Below are 13934 nucleotides of genomic sequence, written 5' to 3' on the forward strand. Positions count from 1 at the left end.
ATGGCAGTTAATTAATGGCAGGGTGTCAAACATGTTATGTCTGATTTAAATGCCAAGTTATGGCAATGGCAATATAAAATGCCTTAAATATAACGAAATGGTGAACGTCTTTAGTATTAAATAGATTTACATAAACTGTATTTTTTAAACCTTCCTCAGAATAGTCACTAGATAGATTCATGGGTAGAGCATCAATTTAACATACTGGTAAAATGCTTTTGAATTTAGAGGAAATGAGATCTATCACATTTCAGAACTCCCACACAGCAGATTAATTAAAACAATAAAATTGCATGTTAAAATGATTGACTGAAATGTTACTTTATGTTTGCTGCTTATTAACTAAAGTACATTATGTAAATTTGGCTTGTTTTTTTTTTGTGGTTTTAAGTTGCTGCCATTAGAAACAGAATATATATATATATATATATATATATATATATATATATATATATATATATATATAATATATAATAAATAATAATAAATAAATATATATATATATTTGTTTGTATTATTATAATTTTTTCATATTGAAATTTCCTGTTGTAATGGCTTATTTATCAGATAGCCACCCAACAGAATAATTGCCTGTGTTCACATGCAGAGGTGTGTAATCATTGGACAGTGGAAAACAAGATAATTATGTTGGTGTACATTATCACAGACCGCAGAAAGACTACTGTATCACGGCAGCCAAAATGTTTTCCAAATGAATGCTGTTTGCTTCTATAATAAGTCAAAAATAATAAATCTATTCAAATATATAGCATTCAGGATTCATTAACACCATATGAGATCATTAGACATATTAAACATGTTCCTTTATCAGAAAAATACATCAAAATAACTTGTGATGTGATTAAAAACGAGGTTTTGTGTTATTAAATGCATTAATTATTATGACCTAATAATTCACTTTTTGTACTGTATTAATCTTGATGTTAATTTATAAATATACTATTTTACATTTAGTTCATAACGCATTAACTAATATTAATTTGCACAACTTTTAATGTTTAAACATATTAGTATATAAAGTAACATTAACCAAGATAAATAAATGCTGTAAAAGTATTGTTGTATTAGTATAATGTTAACATATACAGCCTTATTGTAAAGTATTACCACAACCCGAGATTAAACCCGCTAAATTAGGTGGACTTTTATTCTTTTTGAAGACCTCTAGAGACTTTTGTGCCGTATACATTATGTGGTCACATCCTGGGTTGTGAACCCAGTCTTATGTTTGAGGTTCAGTTTCAACAGAAAGAGGCATGAAATGTAAACAAAGAAGAGGGAGCAACAGGGGTAGCAGACCTTCACCCTTTAGTCTTTGATTTAGACACAAAGCTCCTGGCTCTGTATTGATCTCTGGCCTGGAGTCAAGTCCCGTGAATAAATCGGATAATTGAAGAGGGTGTCAACCTAATTGGATTGTTGCCGTTAGCTTGAGGCTATGTGGTGTTGTGAAGTGAATACATTGAGATGCATGTTTTGAGCAGAACAGTTCAAGTCTTCATATGGAGATTATTGATTAGTGCAGATAATAGACATAGATCTATATACTTCACATAAAAGATGAACCACTGCCTTAAGACCCTACTTGCCATAAATACATTTGAATTTGAAGTTGGGTGCTTATTTCACTTTTGAAAATTGTTTAGGGCTGGGCGGTATGACAGTATATAACGTGCAATGGTAGCTTTATACATTTTTGCAATATGGTTTATACCTCAGTAGATTTGTGGCTTTAGTAGGATTCTTTCATTAATTATACATTTACATTTGGCAGATGCTTTTATCCAAAGCGACTTACAGAGCCCTTATTACAGGGACAATCCCCCCAGAGCAACATGGAGTTAAGTGCCTTGCTCAAGGACACAATGGTGGTGGCTGTGTGGATCGAACCAGTGACCTTCTGATTACCAGTTTACCAGTTATGTGGTTTAGACCACTACACCACCACCACTCCAATTATACATGAGAGAGTTATGCAGAGTGGGGTGTGTCCCAAACAAGTCAAGACGAGGAAAAGGGTTAGGTTTGTTTGTTAGACACAAAGCAAAGCAACTCAAGTTTTGTTGATAACTTGCCAAATTAATATAGAATTCAGCTGATGTGCAGTCACAGGTTTGCTGTTGCATTTGATAAATACTCTTTTGGTTTGTGTCCATCACGTTTCTAATGATATGAAGTGGGGATGCACCCGAAGCCGAATACCATATTCGGAAAGGCACGAATAATGACTTCAAAACGCATAACGGATTCATCCTAATAATATGAAACATATTAATTTGACTAATAATTCAAGAAACACAAGCATAAAGCGACATTGAAAAATGAATATATTCTAATATGAAGTAGCTCTTTATTTTTTTAAATTCACTAGATTGTGCAAAAATAGTATTTCCTGCAAAAATGCCTATAATGTGACGTATACTATTACCGTGATGTAAAATTATTCATATAGTAGTATGATTTTGGTTATGCCCACTGTTGTTCGACATTCTGAGGACAGTTTATAAAATAAAATGATCATTTAAGGGTTTTGACAAATGTATAATTTCTCTTATAATGAGACCTCAATAATGTAGTAATAACCATTTACAGCAGGTGTGAATAAATGGTGTTATGTTGTGATTTTTTTTTAAAACAGCCTTTTTTATAAAAAAACAACTGCTGTGATTGAATTTGTGAACTTATTTACGCCTTTCTGCCTTGTTTTTGCTGTTAATCCTCGTAATACTCACTTGTGTCATCATCGTCATGCACATATCAAAGTAATAATCGTTTTGCAATGAATGTTGAGCAAATTGCAGCAATGATGGTCTGTTTTTCACCTCTCACCCCTCATTTGAGCTCCGTAGGAACGTTGCTTTTGTTCAAACGCTGTTTTGCGGTGTAGAAATTACTGTGACCAGAATGATTAACCCACATTATATTCTATTTAGGCAGTTGCAATAATAATGAGTCTTCACTGGTAATGAGATAAGTACACTAATGGATGTATTTACCTTTTTAATCACTTGAATTTTACTATGCTGATGAACAACAGCAACTGATCACAGATTAATTTTTTGTATTTTCAACCAGTACTTGCAAATGTGACTATATATATATATATATATATATATATATATATATATACACACTCACCAGCCACTTTATTAGGAACACCTGTACACCTACTTATTCATGCAATTATCTAATCTGCCAATCATTTGGCAGCACTGTAATGTATAAAATCATGCAGATATGTGTCAGGAGCTTCAGATAATGTTTAAATCAGCCATTAGAATGGGGGAAAAAATTTGATCTCAGTGATTTGAACCGTGGCATGATTGTTGGTGCCAGACGGGCTGGTTTGAGTATTTCGGCAACTGCTGATCTCCTGGGATTTTCACGCACAACAGTCTCTAGTGTATAGAGAATGGTGCGAAAAACAACCATTGAGTGGCAGTTCTGTAGATGAAAACATCTTGTTGATGAGGGAGGTCAACAGAGAATGACCAGACTGGTTTGAGCTGACAAAAAGGCGCATTAATTGCGATTTTAATCTGCATTCCATGTAAAAAATGAAAAAAAAAAATGTTAATAAATATTTATTGACAGCCCTAATAGATATAAAATATACCATTTTTCACTAATGTATATATATATTTTACAAAAAAATTGCAATTTATTACTTTGTATCACAAGTCAACATTGATCGAAATTGACCTCATTTAACTTTCTTAATACACATTCCATTCATGCATGTTTTTTTTGTAATCTTTAATCATTGTAATAACTTCCACCTTGGAAACAACTATCTTTTCGACTGATTTCACCAAGCCCTCGTTTTTTTTTTACCTCTCCATTTTAACTACCTGTCATACTCATCACTTTTTTGTTCCAATCAATTCCCCATTTATAAAATCAAATCTCGCCCCTGTGTTGTGCTGAGTAGCCTCGACCACACTGAAATGTTATTGTCAGAATTCCCGCTCTTCATAACTGTATATTAAAGTCCCCGTCAAGTGCCTTGACGAGCGCCGTTCAATTTGGTGTATTGCAGTTTTTCCTACTGAATCAGGAAGTGGGGGCAGGGCGTGTCGAGCGACTTCATTTAAAAAAAATAGCCAATAGGATTTAGTTTACAGCCACACACACAAATTATACCCCTTTCCACCATATTGCTCATGTCAAGCTGTTTACTGGGTAAACTTGAGAAGCGATCACAATACCGGCCCTCTTTTCCAAAGACAAGAACCAAACGATCATCTAACTGACAACATTAATCCATAATTGGCCTATACAGCACATTGCAGTCTTTGCCTGCTATGAGCCTGAAGCCTTTGTGCAAGTCCAATGCAGAAGAATGAGAAACAAACGAATACAAGATTATATACCCATGTTTTGAATGACAATACACTAGCATAAACAATAAATAACACTTACTCAAGCTGAACATCCCAAGAAATCCAAGAAATGGCTGCACAAAAAATATAAATGAACTCCAGCAACTTTCCTTGGGTCTAGCTCCAGCATTGGCGCGTCCCATTTAGAAGTGATCATCCTTAGGCCCTTTTCCTTGGTCAATTACGTTCCAGTGTGAGAGCTTCAGATGACTGAATGGTGATCACGGTCAGTCAGAACTCACTTTTTAAGAGATTGGTATTGGAAAATCTGTTTGGAACGACCCTACTGCACGGATTATGTTCCCTTCTAAGTGCCCTGCAAAGGCATGATCAGCGCCAGTTAGAGCACAGCCAGACGCTGAAATGTTGGAGGGGGAGTATGAATTCTTGTTCTAGAAAGCATTTGATTGGACAAGCTTTCTCAACCGATATGTGGCGTCATGGATGTTCATGAGTGTTTTAAGCTGGAAGAGAGAGAATGCAGATTTTAAATGCTTATTTAAAAAAATATAATTAATGAATATACAATATCTTAAAAAAAAAAAAAAAAAAACTTTTAGAAGTACACAAGCATATAGATATGGACTAAAAGCAGCAAAATTGTCATTTTTATTTTACAGGGTCTTTAAACTTCAAATACGAGATTTGAGATTTTTAAAATTCAACCATAACTATTTGCATAACACTTCACTTTTTTTGTGTGTTTCAGAGCAAGAGGAGTCTTTTGAGTTCGTCATTGTGTCTCTAACGGGTCAAATGTGGCACTTTGAGGCGTCTACGTTTGAGGAAAGAGAACTTTGGGTGCAGGCCATCGAGAGCCAAATATTCGCCAGTCTACAGTCCTGTGAAAGCAGCAAGAATAAGGTAAGATTATATTGCATTTAATAAGGTCCTGAAGAAAAAGGGTTAGTTAGCGAAAGCTGTGTTTGGAATGATCTCTCCACCTCCTGTTTGCTAATGTGGATGGAAGCAATGCACCATCTGTTATTGAGAAACAGTTGCTCGTTTAACACACATAAACATGCTGTTCATTTCTGTTCCTTTCACATGTGCAGTCTCGATTAGGAAGTCAGAGTGATGCGCTGACCATCCAGTCCATTAGGAACGTGAGGGGAAACAGCTTCTGTGCAGACTGCGATGCCCCTAGTGAGTAAAACGTGAAATCCAGTTATGTTTGTTAGTATTTCCAGTTGTTTAAGTTATCCTTCCTCTTTCCATAAGCTGCCTTAGAATATAACTCAATGCCCTATAGGTATGATTTAAATGTTAAGTACATTTCTGTTGTCGTTCCCAGCCGTATGACTTTATTTATTAGGTGGAACACAAAATATGGTTTTCACAGGATTTATGTGCCATAATGACATGATAAAAATCTTATAAAACTACCATAACAGTAACTGATATGACTCAAGCACTATATTCCAGGTCTTCTATAGCCAATTCGATCCTTTTGTCTGATGAACCGAACTAAATTCAAGTTGTCTTTCACTCACAAATCAAATCATTAATAAAGTGCTAAAATCATATATTGATGCGGCTACATCGATAACATCAAACCTCAAAGCCGAAATGTACCCACTATACCAATATATTAGAGGTTGAATTGCATAAAATCCATTTTGATGTTGTGAACTGAAAACGAATCATCCCTGAATGCCTTTTATTTGCAGATCCAGACTGGGCCAGTCTAAATCTTGGTGCTCTGATCTGTATTGAGTGTTCCGGGATGCATAGGAACCTTGGAACGCACCTGTCCCGAGTACGATCTCTAGATCTAGACGACTGGCCGGTGGAGCTCAGCATGGTGATGACAGCCATCGGGAACACCATGGCCAACAGTGTGTGGGAGGGTTGCATGGAGGGGTACACCAAACCTGGTGTAGACAGCAACAGGTGACACTAGTCATATTTGCCTGACCAAAGTCAAGTCAATGACATATGTTTAGACAAATGAAACTCTCTTTGAATAAATGTATCTGTCAAATCTATAAATGTAAATTTTTCTCAATTAAATTTCCAAAGAAAGCTAAGTAGCTGCTTAGTTGGACTTGGAGCATGAAGGCTATGATAAGGTATACATTTGGCTCTTTGTTTAGGCTATGGAAGCCCACAACATTTAAGGGTTCCTGGTGTTATTCAAGCAAGCACTACATGAAGTGTCAGTAACTTAGTCAATGCCTGGATTGTTAAAAAATTCCCCACCCAATCATTGGTCCATTAGTGCTTTTTGAAGAAGATGAGAAATGTTTCAGGAGATATTGCCTGTAGTAAATAGGGCCTCTATATGCCATTGTCTGTAGTCGTTCACCTGTTCTGGTTTCAGGCAATGTATTGAGGTGTTTCCCATGTTTTAATCCTGACACACACGCTCACATTCCCAATCTTTCTGATGACCTGGAGAAAAGAGTGTTTTTGGTGGCAATTAAGGACACCATTACAGTGCTAAACCACTAACCTGGGGCAGAATTGAGAGCTCTCAGTGGCTCTGACAGCAATCCATCACTCAGAGGGGGTGTATCAGTCACTCCTGAGGGTATAAATCCAGTCAGACACTTTGACACCACCTGGCCTGTATTTTGTTGTAATACATCATAATGTAGAATTGTAATACTAGTCATATTAGCTACAGAACATTTTCCTTTGTCCATTTGTCTCGATGTTACTTTGTTACTTTCCAACACTGCTCGAAAGGTAGGCCGATATATTTATGCCATAAATTCTGAAGGTCCACAATAGGTCCACAATATGATAGCCGATATTTTAAATCTAAAGCGTTTGGCAAATGAGAATACTGTGCGAATTGGTTAAATGCACTAACAAAAATTTTGGCTGATAAAAGAAAACAATAATTACTTTTATGCTATAGCTGATAACCAATATGAAGGCCTATATTATAAAGTGCATTAAGAAAGTAATCAGACCCCTTCATTTGCATGTTGCAGCCTTATGCTAAAATGCTTTAAATTATATATTTTTTTCACATCAGTCTACACTCCATTCCCCATAATGACAAAGCACAATTCAGATTTTTGATAACTTTGAAAATTTATTAAAAAGAAAAAAATGAAATATCACATTGACATAATTATTCAGACCCTTTACTCAGTACTTAGTTGAAGCACCTTTGGCAGCGTTTACAGCCTGAAGTCTTTTGGGTATGATGTGACAAGTTTTGCTCACCTGGATTTGGGGATTTTCTTCCATTCTTCTCTGCAGATCCTCTCAAGCTCTGTCAGGTTGGATGGGGACTGTAGGTGGGCAGCCATTTTCAGGTCTCTCCAGTGATGTTCGATTGGGTTCAAGTCCAGGCTCTGGCTGGGCCACTCAAAGACATTCACAAAGTTGTACCTAAGACACTCTTGCATTGTCTTGGCTGTGTGCTTAAACCCTGACCAGTCCCCCAGTACCTGCCGTTGAAAAACACCCGCACAGCATAATGCTATCACCACCATACTTCACCGTCAGCATGATATTGCATAGGTGATAAGCGGTGCCTGGTTTCCTCCAGACATGACGCTTGGAATTGAGGCCAGACTGTTCAATCTTCATTTCATCAGACCAGAGAATCTTTTTTCTCGCAGTCTGAGAGTCCTTTAGGAGTTTTTGTGTGTCTTGCACTGAGGAGAGACTTGGCAATTATTACTTTTATGCTATAGCTGATAATCGTTATGATGGCTGATACTTTAAATCTATACTGTTTCACAAAAGATAATACTGTGTGAATTTGTTAAAATAAGCCCTTATATTATCTGCTTACAATAATTGAATATAATATTTATAATCAGGTTAATATAGTCCTGTACCAATATGGTCACCAATCATATCATGCATCTTTTATTAATAGTGCTGTTCTTTGATATAGTGAAGGTTTTTATACATGTATCTATTTGCTTTGATTTAATGATAATGCATTTGTCAATAAAATTGAAAGTACGTTTACATACGCAGTTCTAATCGAGCTACATCAGAGTTTAGTACAGTCGAGCTACAGTCTATAAGTCTGAATACATGGCAAAATGCATTATCACATTTTTGTGACGTAAATTAACGTTTTGCACCACTTCTGTCTTTCAGTGCATGCATACGCACAACAGCGAGGCCAGTTGTTGTGTGGTTAATATGTATACATTCTGGTCGAAGCCAATTGAAACTCCCATTATCTAATTTGCAAAAAGTCCGACTTGTACTATTTAGTACAGTTATGCTAAAGCATTCAAATGGCATTCTAGAAAGACAAATATTATTTTATTCTGATTGAAATCAAACTTTTAAAGTGCATGTAAACATTCTGAGTGAAGTGATCTAGTTGTAGTGTACAAGACCATGTAAGGTTTTCCCTCAATGGAGAGCTTGAACAAAGATGTAACAACTGCCCTACAAAATTGTGCATGCCAGAGATAGCGTGTAAAAGGAGATAGCCCTTTCGATTTACCCACCACCTGGGGTGCTCCCCCCTCCTCTCCATCTTCATTCTTCTCTCACTCACAGGCAAGTGATGTCTCACAGTTATCTATTGAGTGGTTGGCGGGCTGCAGCCGAGTGCTTTTGACTTGATGAAAGATTATTGATGCTGATATCCACCCTCACACTTGAGTTGTCGGGACTGGCTCACCACCGGAGGAGGGAATGTTTTTCATTGTCAGGAGAATCTGATGGTTCGCGGCATCCTCCATTTCTCCTGTTCTCTTGCTTGCTCACTCTCTCACTCGTTCAGACAAAACTGAAAATCTCATTACCGTCATAACTGATTTTGCTTAGCCAAAGAATAATGGCTGCAACATGGTGGGTATTGAGATTCCACATAAATTCAATATATAGTCATCAGGGCAGCATATGCTTGTTTTTTCCTAAAAGTGACAATATTTACTATGTAATTTGATTGCATGAAGACTTAAACAACCCATGAAATTAAAATTTGAGTTTTATGGCTTTCAGTTCATGTCTGTTTTACTAGGGGCCATCTTAATGCTAGTGTTCTCCATATAGGTGTTCGTTTTTCTATTTTAAAGTTCTTCCTCTTATTCCAGTTTAATATATATAGAGACTATAAAGCAGTTGTTTTTAGCTTGATTTTCCAAAAAAGTGCAAGCACTTTGAAAACATTAATCAGTTTGTATTAGAATCCCACCTGTCTGTTACAGCAACATTGGCTCAACCAATCGTGTGAGTTTGGGGCAGGGCTATGTATTTGTCTGACCTATGGGGTAGTGTTCAGTGAAATCTGTTTGAAAACAATCATTAATTTTGCAATTCCCGTCTAGTGGCACAGAAAGCTGCAAAGACATCACCTTTAAAGTTTACAAAATAAACTTTAGTTTTAAAATTGAGTGAAAATCTGACCAAAAATATTTATGACTCTGACACTTTCTAGAATGAAAATGTCCCTCCCCCTAATAAGACCTGCCTCTAACTAGCAATAGCAAGTAACAAAATACATGGTTCACAGCTGTAATGTAAACTTAAGGCCATTAGTAATTAAGAAATGGTCCCACCCCAACTTCCTGTTTCAACTGGAAAGAAAACTGCGCCCGGTCAAATGATTTCAAGGGGTCTTTGAGAAAAGCATAATGGATTTAAATTGTGTCAAGCACACAAAGACTCATAAAAACCTTCATTGTTACCAAAGAAGATCAGTGTAATTGCAGCAGTCCTATTCTGAGTCACATTACCAAAGTTTGTTTCTGGTTCATGTTGGTAATTCACACATGGGTATGACTGGAGCATTTGGTCTGTCAATTATATTTGTATCATCAAAATGTTGTTTGACATCAGTGAGATGAGTAATAGGGCTCATTTTAACATAGTGTGGTCAGGCAAGATGGATTTAACTCTCATCACAAAGGTGAAAATGAATTTCAATGTTTTCTGAGCTCATGTACTGCCATGATGACTAATTTAAACCCCATAACACAAGCCATGTGCTTCTTTAATGTACTTTAATGGTTGATTGCTTATTCACTTTCACATGAGCAAAACGTAAGTACTAGTTTTAAGGACTGTTCACAATGAACACATTTTTTGTGTCCGTCTGTACTCTCTTACTCTGTACTCGCTCTTTGTCCATCTCTGCAAAGTCTGTGAATGTTGCGTCCAGCCATTTTTCAGAGCCTCACGCAGGAGCACTACGTTTTTCAGGCCATGTCCACACTAATACGTTTTCATTTGAAGACGCATTGATTTTGCAACATTTATGGCTGTCATCCACATGGCGATAAAAGATACAATAAACGCTCTTCATAATTGCATACTTTGAAAATTATGATATTAGGGAACTGAAAACTGAGTTTTTAGACAAACTGATATGTGTGTTAGTGGTTCTAGATGCCGTGTCAGGTATATTTATTTATATTTATATTTATGCATTTGGCCAATCCCCCCGGAGCAACCTAGAGTTAAGTGCCTTGCTCATGGACACAATGGTGGTGGCTGTGGGGTTAGAACCAGGGTCCTTCTGATTACCAGATTACCAGTTATGTGCTTAGACCACTACACTACCACCACTCCATTAGTCAGGTAAAAACTAACGACACCTGTGTTCTGTTAAATGCGTTGCGTTTCATCTAGCTTCATTGTCGCAAGGATAAGTTCGGTCTGAACAGCTCCTTAGGTGACAAAGTCCTTATTATAAAAATAAAAAGCTTATTTTTTGCAAAAATTTAAAGGGGTCATGACATGTTTTTTTTTATTGTATTATTATGTTCCCTTAGGTGCAATTATAGTATTAATATATTTTTTTTTAAGAAAAACTTTTAAAATCTAGTGATTTATGACCTTTTCCCACCCTGTTTCTCATCCTCTGATTCAAACAGTCTGTTTTGGGGGCGTTTTCCATTTAAGACTTCAGTGTTAACGCCCACTGTTATGATTGGCTAACGTCAGTGCCTATGTATCAATTATTGACGCCTCCAGCCAGAACAATATGCAAGTAAACTAAGTAAAAACACTGTGATTATTCATAATGAATGAAATTGCGCTTTAAAAAGTAGTTTAAAGTTTAAAATAGATTACTTACAGTTTGCGTCGTCGTTGTTCCCAGAATAGTCGGCACGGACTTATCTTTGAGCAACAGTTTTCTGGCAAAGCCAGCATCATATTGAGATTTGTTCTCAAAACAGTCATCCTTAAAATGTACAGAACAAACGCTTAAGTTAACACTGCCGTGACTGGGACGTCCGCAAAAAATAAACTGCATCCATTTTTCCCTGACGTCTGGATCTTTCGGCAGCTTATTCAGAGGTTTTGTTTGACCACAGCCAGGAACAGCACATCTGTGTGGCATCGTAATTTTCCTGTGCACAAGTAGTCTCTGTCAGAGCTCGCTGTCCATCGACTGAACACTTGTGAGGCGACGGCGATACTGAAATGAGCGTAGTTGTCTTTGCGCTTAAAAGCGTAGTTATCTTGTGCTGGAGGCGGTCATATGCAAACGCTGGTACGTCACTTCTAACCGACACGTCACTTCTAACCATGAATCCAGAACGAGCTGTATTTTGAGCTTGATTAAATAAATGATTCGTTTAGAATGGGGAGGACGTCTTAAAATATTAAACTTGCAGGACGTTTTAATGATACAAAGACCTCTTATATACCAAAAGATCAAGGCAAATTTGGTTTCTCATGTTATGACCCCTTTAACACCCACCATGTAATATTGCTCATTAGGCTAACTGTAGACTTTTACATTTGCCTGGCAAGATAGGTGCCAGGTGCACTAATGTCGGAATTACATTAATTACAAGATTCTATGAAAGCTTCGACTTGGCCATTCTGACGTTATGTAAATAAAACTAAAATGACATCGGCCTCAACAGTTAAATGTAGTTTACATAGATTTCTGTTTGACCTAAAATTTAACTATAGCCAATGTTACCTGGAGTGCTCTCTTTATTCTTTATTTTGCAAGAACATAGAGGTGAAGTAATAAATTAATGTAGAGAATAGAGATAAAATATTTTTGTTGTCAACAACAAAGCCACATTGTCCGTTTTAGCATTATGAGTGTTGCCATAGTAACTAATAATTTCCGAGGTCCCGGGACATGAACAGCTCTGAGTAGTTGTCATCTAGTAATTACAGTAAATATGACAAGATGTGAACGGGCCATAATATAGTATGTGTGGTCATTTGTTTATCAACTTTATACAGTGTCTTTAAAAGTGGTCAAAATAATCAGTTTTATAATCTTTTTTCGTCTCTCTGATTGATGTTAAACAGCCCATTTTAATTTCCCCTACCTATTAAAAATACAGATTTGGCAGCCGTTGACACACTTGGAAAATGGAATGCGTCTCACCTGCTGTAGATACTGATGTGTTTCCAGCAGTTCCAATTATAAATATTGTTTTAATTATTGAGTAGCATCAATTGATCAAGGAGCTCTCTAGGTAATCCATTAAACAGATTGATAGATTTATGATAGATTTACACAGTTTTGTCATGAATTCTTGCGTGACAATAAATCATGATCCGAGAGAGAGAGAGAGAGAGAGAGAGAGAGACACTCCAGAGGTTGACTCTTTGGAGGGTGTTTAGGACTTAAATTAGAAATTGGCAGTTTTCGTGTATACTGTAATTTCCTGGCACCCATCTGCTACAAGGCTAAAATTATTTTTGCAGTTGTTGGTGAGACAGGACACTGACGATTTACGTCTGGACACATACAAAATCCTAGCACAGATGCAAATCTTTATTGTTAGAAATATATTTTGTTATCCCGGACAAGCCCCCAATAATTGTAAAAGCCCTAGGGTTATATTACTGTATCATTAAAACTAATGTGCTAATTCTATATATTCATTCTTATCTTTGTCTATATCTATATATATATATCTATGTCATCTTTTTATCACTAATAACTCTATCTCTCTTTGCTCTTTTGAGTCTGGACAGAAAGAGATAGCTATTGTGCTTTCACAATCTCTAAAATGTGCGCACACACACACAAACACACACATGGTGGCCTTCGGCCAGAGCAGGTAATAGCTCTGATGATCCTCCAGTTTGACTCTGAAATAATTTGCCGTTGCGTCTTTGCCACAGGGCAGTGGCACTAATACAAATAAATCACTTCAGTAACCTCATTCCTTCTCTTACATGGTGTCAATCCTTCCTCTTTTTTCCCCACCTGTCCTCTTTTTTCTTTGCAGGACTTATTTTCATTTCACCCCTTCGCATTGTTAACTTCTTAGCATTTTATTTTTTTTTATTGCAGTAAGGTCTGAGTGTTAACCTATTTGTTTGTAAGATTATTTTAAAGCAGGACAAGAGGTTAAAAATCAGATCATATTTGTACTTTGAATTGATTATATGTATTTATTAGGTTCAAATAGAAAACTAACAAATAAATGAACTAATTTTAAACAATAATTGGATGTGTTTGAAATCGAATGTTGAATAAAACATGAATATTTACAGAATATACCAGTAAAGGCATCAAAAATTTCACATGTACTGTACTTCACCCCATAACAAGATACATATTTTAATTTGGGCCATAGGCCTTTTATGGCTTATATTGCCTTGTATGACAGA

General features: G+C 36.4%; 1 protein-coding gene across 4 annotated transcripts in view; it reads left to right on the forward strand.

Annotated features, from left to right (window-relative positions):
* The window catches only part of LOC127634269 (arf-GAP with GTPase, ANK repeat and PH domain-containing protein 3-like), a 217595-nt gene that overhangs the window by 191559 nt on the left and 12102 nt on the right, over positions 1-13934 (forward strand). For all 4 annotated transcript variants that reach the window (XM_052113742.1, XM_052113743.1, XM_052113740.1 and 1 more), the window contains exons 14-16: positions 5113-5267; positions 5459-5549; positions 6074-6296. In XM_052113742.1, coding sequence (XP_051969702.1) covers positions 5113-5267; positions 5459-5549; positions 6074-6296 — 469 coding nt within the window. The remainder of the gene's footprint in view (positions 1-5112; positions 5268-5458; positions 5550-6073; positions 6297-13934) is intronic.

Source organism: Xyrauchen texanus, chromosome 41 (assembly GCF_025860055.1).
Source record: "Xyrauchen texanus isolate HMW12.3.18 chromosome 41, RBS_HiC_50CHRs, whole genome shotgun sequence".
NCBI classification, from domain to species: Eukaryota; Metazoa; Chordata; class Actinopteri; order Cypriniformes; family Catostomidae; genus Xyrauchen; species Xyrauchen texanus.